The sequence below is a fragment of the Rhinolophus sinicus genome, chromosome X (genome assembly GCF_036562045.2).
Source record: "Rhinolophus sinicus isolate RSC01 chromosome X, ASM3656204v1, whole genome shotgun sequence".
Classification (NCBI taxonomy): Eukaryota; Metazoa; Chordata; class Mammalia; order Chiroptera; family Rhinolophidae; genus Rhinolophus; species Rhinolophus sinicus.
This window is the reverse complement of record NC_133768.1, coordinates 31,405,561-31,413,421: the sequence shown is the minus strand read 5'-3', so window position 1 is coordinate 31,413,421 and position 7,861 is coordinate 31,405,561. Positions and strand designations below refer to the sequence as shown.

The 7,861-nt window shown below is 45.7% G+C and overlaps 1 protein-coding gene across 1 annotated transcript; it reads right to left on the bottom strand.

The window, feature by feature from the left end:
- Positions 1–3,853: 3,853 nt before the first annotated feature.
- Positions 3,854–6,203, bottom strand: MID1IP1 (MID1 interacting protein 1). The gene is made up of 2 exons (XM_019747894.2): positions 5,945–6,203; positions 3,854–5,686 (listed from the first exon to the last, which is right to left on the bottom strand). Exon 2 carries the CDS (start codon positions 5,424–5,426, stop codon positions 4,875–4,877), a length of 552 nt encoding a protein of 183 aa, XP_019603453.1. The 5' UTR covers positions 5,427–5,686; positions 5,945–6,203; the 3' UTR covers positions 3,854–4,874.
- Positions 6,204–7,861: the final 1,658 nt, after the last annotated feature.

The window sequence follows — 7,861 nt, the reverse complement described above, 5'->3', positions numbered from 1 at the left end:
AAAAGGAATGGGAAGTTACCAAAAATAATGTTCCTCTTAAAAGCAGAGAATGCCAAAACAGGAAGGGCTGATGAGACAGTTGTGGTTTTAACAGGCCTTGTTTAGACAGATGCACAGCTATTATTTTTTGGCTCTACCTTGACCAAGATTTTTGACACTAAAAAGAAAACAGCTAACAGTAATTTTTTTTAAAGGATGAAAGAAAATTTGAGGAAGTGAAATCTTTATGGTTTCATGGAAGATGTATCTGTTTGGGTCTTCACTATAATCACCACCGTTCAAACACTGAATAGCAAGCAGCTAGAAAAGCTCTGTGTACAAATGTGGTTCTCCTTTTCCTTAACCAACACTTCATTAATTACCTAGCATTCTTTCAATGGATCAGGGAGACTCCAAAGGAATGTGGGAAATAGGGAGAAAAACCATGGCATGCTCATTTGCCAATAGTGGAAGAGATCTTAAAGCTTGAGCTGCTTTCACTTATTTCCTTTCTGCAGGCTTTCAAACCCTTTGTTCATCCTAAAACCCAGGGGTGTCCTCCAGCCAACACTCCTCCCCCTTATTTTCCTATCCAAACTTCATCCTTCAACAACCCAGTTTGCATGTCCAAGCCCTGTCCACCATCAGGAGGATAAACTCAGGGCAAATGCCCATGAAATTCCTGGAATGGGATCAGGGCCATTTGGATAGGGAACTCTGGGAACCCAAGTACCCATGTGTGGTCTAGATGTAGGGTACAAGCTCTGGGCCTTCCCTTGGCTGTGAGGATTCCTTGCCCTACGGGGAGTCACAAGGCCTTGCAAGAGTCAGCATGGGGGTCCTCTAAAGTGGGGGGTCCAGGAAGTGAGCTCTGGTTGCATGAGGCAAAACATGATACTGGCTTCCACATACAGAAATGGTTATTGGTATTAGACTATCATAATCTCCACCACTTATCAGAAAGTTCTACACAGTCCCAAATGAACTAACTGGAGGCCTAATCAAGTGTTTACAGTAACTCAAGAACAACCTTTAAAAATTCCTGACTTTTGAAAAAAATAACTGGACATGACCTTAAAAGAAAAAAAATCATTTTAAGTTTAAATTATCTTGCAAATTAAAGAAATTTAGTCTTGATCAAAAACGACATAAAGTTTGAAATTTTAGTAAGACAAATAATTAAGTTTAAGAGACCAATCCAATAGTCTACATGTGTAAAGTTTTCATAAGCTCCTCATCCAGATGTTTTTATTTGGAGGTAAACATTGCCTCTAAAATTAAAAAAAAAACATTGCTTCTGTCATTATTTGGTGCAAAACTCTTCAAAATAAATCATACAAGGATGTAATGGTTGGTATAAAGGTCCTAGATGTCCCATAAAAAGATAATTACCTTTAAAAAAAACAGGGTATATGATGATATAAGATTTGAGCCCTTGTTCAACCAGAATTGTGTCCAATTTGCAAACATCTGAGAACCCCAGAAGAAAGGGAGAAGGCAGGGAAGGTGGAGAGGAGACACTCTTTCCCAAATTATTTTTGTTCAGCAAGGGAAAATAAGGAAAAATGAGGCATGTGCAAATGACAATTACTTTCATTTTTCAAAAAAAATGTTAAAAAAAAACGAGTTAGACTAGTTTTCAAGTTGGTCCAAATAGTAATCCCAGCTACCGTGACAGGCTCTCTAACAATTAGGTTCAGGTTCAGAGAAAGAGTAAATTAGGACAGACGACTAAGGAACACTGTAAATGTAAAACATGAAAAAGCCCAAGTGAGCAAAGCAGAAAGCCATTTTAGAGGCCAAAGCAGGCCTTTTCAAAGGCTTTGGTGTGAGGTTTTGATGTAGAAAATTCTTATCAAGTGTAAATGTCTGGATGGTAATCAATTGCAATTTAAGCTGTTTCTTTTTGTCTAGTTCATCTATCTGTGCCTGCCGTTTAATCACAAACTGCCATGGGGACTGGCACTGTCAGACAACCAGGATCTCTGAGCGCTCTCAAAGAGGTGACACACAATGTGTGCAACTTTGTAAATCTATAAAGTATTTTGAGCTCCCTCAAGAAAGACCTGAAAATATAAAGTCCCTTATCACTTTACCTCAGAAGTTAAGCAAAATTTTAAATAGCTTGATAAGTTCTAACAGGAATCTGTTGGGGATTTGACCTGTTTTCATAAACTGATGAAAATAGTAGTTACTATGAGTGGAATAGTACTGACTGGGCCTGGGAAACCTTAGTTTCATAAAAAATCCAATCATTTTTAACAGTGATCATTACACCTAGGTAAGAATCAAATCACTATATATAAAACTACTCTTACATAAAGCAATATTTTCAAAACTAAAGTTAACATTGATAACTCTTTACTTACAGTTTAGTTTTGTTATCATGTACTTTTGTGTATTCTATAAACTACAGGAAGTCTGAAAACAACGTGCAGTTAGCATCTCAAAATTCTTGCTATTATCTGTCCAAACTCTGACTTGATGGTTTTAATTCAGGCTCTCCCTCAAGACTTTGAGAAAGGAAGTAAGTTTACCTGTTGTTTCATGTCTGTAATTGAAATTACGCTTTTACTTAAAATGAACTTATTGTCCCGTGCTTCATATATTCCTGGGGCGGTCAAGGGGGTCAGTGGAGACACGAACAACCCTTCAGGAGTGCCTAAAAAAACTTTGAAGCCTCAGACTGTCTATGTATCACCTCATTTAATTCTCACTGCAGCTCCATGAAGTAAGCATTGTAGTTATGCCTAATGTCAAATGTGGCAGCAAGCCTGATGGTTAAATACTCACAATTAATTAGTAGTAACAAGAGGACTTGAACGTTCTAGCTCCAAAATGTTGGTGCTTCTTTCTACCATGTGGCTTCTATAGTTTCCTTTGTATTTTTTGCTCGCACTTTGATATTTTAAAGGGGATACAAAGCAAGAGGCTGTACACCTTACTTTGGTGCTGCCTAGCTTATCTTTATATATTCATGATTAACTTTCTCTGGCGATGGCAGACACCCGTCTTGACACTTGCCCATTTTTCACTGCTGCTACAAGCTGATAATCCCCTTGAGCAGTCCACACCACAAAAAACTTTCTAAAACTGCAGCATTATATGTATTTTCAATTAAAGCTCTATGAGTTTGGAGATGTCTCATGACTGCAAGTTTGAAAACTGAAGTTGATTTAACATTTATTTCCCCCTAAATAAATAATGAAATAAATACCCAGCCATGTATTGTTGTCGTCCCACCACCCCAGAAAAGCATCATAATGGCATCTAAGTGTTTCCAAGGGCCCTACTGCAGCCGTGACCAGATCTCCTATCCACAATTGCAGACTGGCTCACTGGAAAACTGGAAGCATTGCTGGACACTGCCTAACAAAGTTTCCCACTTCACTAGAACTAGTGAAAGCGGCCAGAGCACATGTTATAACACATTTAAGTATCTCTTAAGATCAACTTAAAACACTTGTAAATAAAGGCCTGCAAGGTGTGTGCACTAATATTATCCAGTATTTCTTTTCTAATTCTTTATTGCTCAGTAGGCAAGAGAAATTTCCACCTTTGAAATAAGATTTCATGCCTCAAAACACTTCAGTTTGGGCTGAGGGTCTTAAAAAAAATCAAAATGTTAATTAAGGAGTCCAATAAGCTGGTCAACTTGGTTGGAAAACAATATATGTACCGTTCTAAATACTTGGGTTATTTATGAACATTTTGTTGAGGTGTTTGGGCCTACCTTGGCACTGAATTTGAAATAAGAAGCTTGGAAGTAAATTTTGTCTTGTAGCTACTTCCCAAACAAATCTGAATATTGAAAGATGATTATCCACCACTTTGAAATACCAGAGGGAAAATAAAATTTACTTTTGTTAAAAACTCAATTAAATTTATTTTTATTTAACTACTAAGCCATTGATCAACAGATTAAAGAGCAACAAACTTTTGTGAGTTTCGTTAACACATTTGCCTTTTTTTTATTTTTTAGAATATAGTCTACATCTGGATTAAAAAATGTTTTAAATAAATTTAAGACATAAAACAACAGTGGAACTCTTCATCATTCTATGTACAACACTGATAGAATGTCAGTTGGTGCAATTTCGGATTAAGTCCACTTTCTCATAATAATGTTATTTCCACTGGCTGAGTGGCAAGCTTTGTACAAGTCGGCACAGTGCCAACTTACACATACTGGGGAGGGGGAGGGGTGGCGTGAAAGGCACAGGGTAGGAGTGCCACAGGACAACTATACTGTGTAACAGAAAATCATTAATAAAGTAGTACCGGTTAGCCACAGACCGTGCTGTTTGTGCGCTTATCACAATGGAATTGCCCAAGTTTCACAGCAAGGAGGAGGTTCGAAATACTTAAGACAGAGCCACTGTTACAAAAAGAAATAGTGCAAACAGGAAAACTGATGCAATCCTAGCAACGCTGTGGCCTCCACCAGCCCAACCACGGGGAGGCGGGAGGCTGCTGCGCGCCCCGCCTTCTCCAGCGCCCAGCTCCGGGCGGGGCTCCCAAGTGTGGCAACCCAGCGCCGCGCCCTGGCATGGCCCCTTCTCCTCCGGAAAGAACAAAAAAGAAACTCCAGGAAAGGAGGAGGCCGAATGCAGGGCGTCAGCCCAGTCCCATTCCCATTAAGAAAGAACCACCCTGCGGGAAGGAGGTCCTTGATCCCATCCCCACGCACCCTCCGCCACCACTTCCTTCTCTCTCCTTTCCCAAAAGAAGTCCCTTTCCCCAAGCAGCCCCGCCGCGCCCCCTTCAAGTACGCAGCCCTTCAACTTTGCAGTCAGCCCAACGAGCCCTATAGCCAGAAAGAAAACAGCTTTGAGAAAAGAGAGAGGGTGAGAGATGGGGCCGGGAAGGGAGCTGGGCAGCCGCGGCAGCCCGCCTCAGTGGCCCCAATTGCTGAAGCCGATCTCCTGCTTGTATCTGTTGGTGAGGATGTTGGCTTTGCGCGTGAGTTTGGAGAGCACAGTGTGCAGCCCGCGCAGGTGGTAGTGAAACTGCTGTTCCAGGTCCTCCTCGCCGGCGTCCGCGCCCTCCAAGTGGCTCAGGTCCACCAGGATGTCTTTGGACTTCCACGCGCTGCCCTCCTCGCTCCCCGCCGGTTGTGGCGGCTGGTGCAGGACCCCCCACTCGATGTCGTTGCGGATGGACTTGAGCAGCACGTAGTGGCTGTACATGTCCCGAGAGGGCGCGAAAAAGCTGCCATTGGCGCTGCCCGGGCCCGGGGCGGGGGGCGTGCTCTCCTCCAGGCAGCCGCCACTACCGCCTACCTCCACGCTGACATCGTTGTCCAGCCCGGGCTCGGCCAGGGGCACGTCGCGCAGCAGGCTGGGCACCATCACCGTCTGGTCCATGTTGTTCACGGCGCCGATGAAGCGGTTCATGGCATTAAAGAGCGAGTGCTTCTGGTTGTAGGTGTCGCAGATTTGCATCATGGTGGCCGCGCGGGCGCCGAAGCACAAGGGCACGGGAGGGCCGGCTGGGGCGAGGGTGTTCCCGCCTTCAGGAGCTCTCAGATGCCCGCGCGGGGAGCCTGGCTATAGCACGAGCCGCGACGGGATTCCCGACTCCTCCTCCACACTCTCCAACTATCGTCTCGCTCACAGCCCGACCCTGCGGGGATGTGCTGCTTCTCCTGGCTTTGGCGTCCGAAAGCTCGCGATGGCGGCGCGTGGTCCGTGGGTCGAGCCCTGGCCTTGTTGGGAAACCGGGACGAAAGAGAAGATTATTCACCCGGCTAAGGTGCCTGGCACCGCCGGCCGCCCGCACCTCTCTCCCCCGATTACTGCTCGCCTGGGACGGTACCCAGGTGGTTCCCCGCAGCCCGGCTGTCCCACCTCCTCTCCCTAGGACCACGGAGAGGAGGGGGTGCTCCACACCCCAGTCTTCCTCCGAAAAGCCTGAGTCCAAGCACTCACGCTGACCCGGACAGAGATGGGGCAGGGGCACCCACCTCCTCTTGCTCCTGGAGATCCCCTGCTGCTGAGTAGCTCAGTGTTCTCGCTGCTTGCGGCTGCTGCCTGCGGGCGTTGCTGTGGTCAGGGAACCGACTGTGACTGCGGGCGGCAGTGGTGGCGTCGGTCCCCTACCCATCCCAGGTGCTCAATTTATAGAGCCCCAGAAAGGTGTCGCCGGGGCTCAGGGCCACCCCCGAGGTCTCCTCCTCCCGCCTCCCGGCTGAGCAGAGATAAAAGTCCTGAGCCAGGATGACCGCAAGTAACACTCTCCTGGACCTTTCTACAGCGGGGGCGGGGCATGCTGGGCCAGCTCCGCCTCTCGCCTGATACCCAGGCGGAGGGAGGGCGCAGTGGCGGGGCAGGGCTGGAACAGCAGAGCAGGCAGGCGGGGGAGGGCCGGGCACTGCGCGGGTGAGGAAGGCGCCAGCTTCCGGACCAGCAAGAGGGCGGGCTGGCGTGCCGGGGTTGGGTGGGCCTTGCATGCGCTCCCAGAGTGGGATGACCGAAATGCACGCGCCCAGATTGCAAAGTGAGCCCCTCAACCCCGCATCAATAGCGGAAATTACTGTCCTGGTTTATTGTTAGCCGTCGGGGAAGAAGAACCCGCAGCAGCCGCAACTCTATCTGGGGTCTCTTATGTAAGAAGGGTGGCTGGGCTTGCTGGGTGCACGTGGACACATAGTGCTCCCCCTGTGGCCCTGGCCTTGGCCAGCTGCTGGGGGAGGGGAGCCTCTGAGGCATTTGCCTCCCTCCTGATGAGGTCTCTCCCAATTTTTCCTGTTAATAGCTGCTGCCAGGGATGAAGAGAGACCCACCATCAGATCTGCAATTTTTTCAAAGAGATCAATTGTGGCAATGGGAAGAAGTAGCCAAATTCCTTACTTTTGTCCAAATCCCGTTACTCAGAGATCCTGGAGAGCCAGGTGCAAATGGCCAGGAGAGGGTGACAGTAGTTAGGGCTGCTGTTAGATCTTTTATCATTTAACAGAAAAGTGGGAAGGTGTCCAATAATATTTGGGGGAGGGGAGATTGAAATGTTCCTTTCCAAAGATAGTTCTTAAAAAGCAAAGTCGTTTAATAGGGCCTCGTCTATGTACTAAATCACTGGATTTAACAGCTCTGCACCATAAATTTCACTTTGGGACTCCAAACCACAGCCGATTTTCATTTTTGTTTTACCATCTCACTTCCCTTGCCATATCCTTCATCTGCCATTCTTCTCCAGCAGTCCTACAGATAACTCAACAAGACTCGAGTTTCTGATTTTAAAGTGTTTTTCTCTTTAAACCTTCCAGCAGTGCTTGCGGTATAGTGTTTTCTTGAAGGACAAAACGTGCCAAAAGAAGAGAGCATATAATAAAGGGATTTCTTTCCCTCTTTTTTTACCTTACAATCTATAAAAAATTTTCCATGGCAAACCATCTTCCTAATTGTCTTGAATGAAAATCTGACTTGGTGCAACAAGGACTCACCTGTTGACAATGGAACACAAGTGACCCCTGGGGACAGATCCCAGTCTGGGGAACCCCCTCCCAAGGCTTATTAGCTCCAGATTATAGCCCATGTTTTCTTATCTATAAAATTGAAATAATGTTACCTGCTCAACCCAGGGTCTTTGGGAGGATCAATGAAAAGAAAAATATAGAGCAAAAAGCATAATATAAAATTGAAGCATTAAAATAATCTCACTCTCCCTCTTTGCACCCATGGAGACTTAGAAACTTTTTCAGCCTCAGTTTCTTTATCAATAAAATGGAGCTTCTCCCATGGGCTGTGCCAAATTTTGGTTGATGATAATGGATCTAAAAATTATGTAAACTGTAAAGTACTTTACAAAGATTATTTGTACATAGTATCAGACCTCATCATAGCCTAGAGGTATTTATGGGAAGAATCAGAAACCTTAATAATGT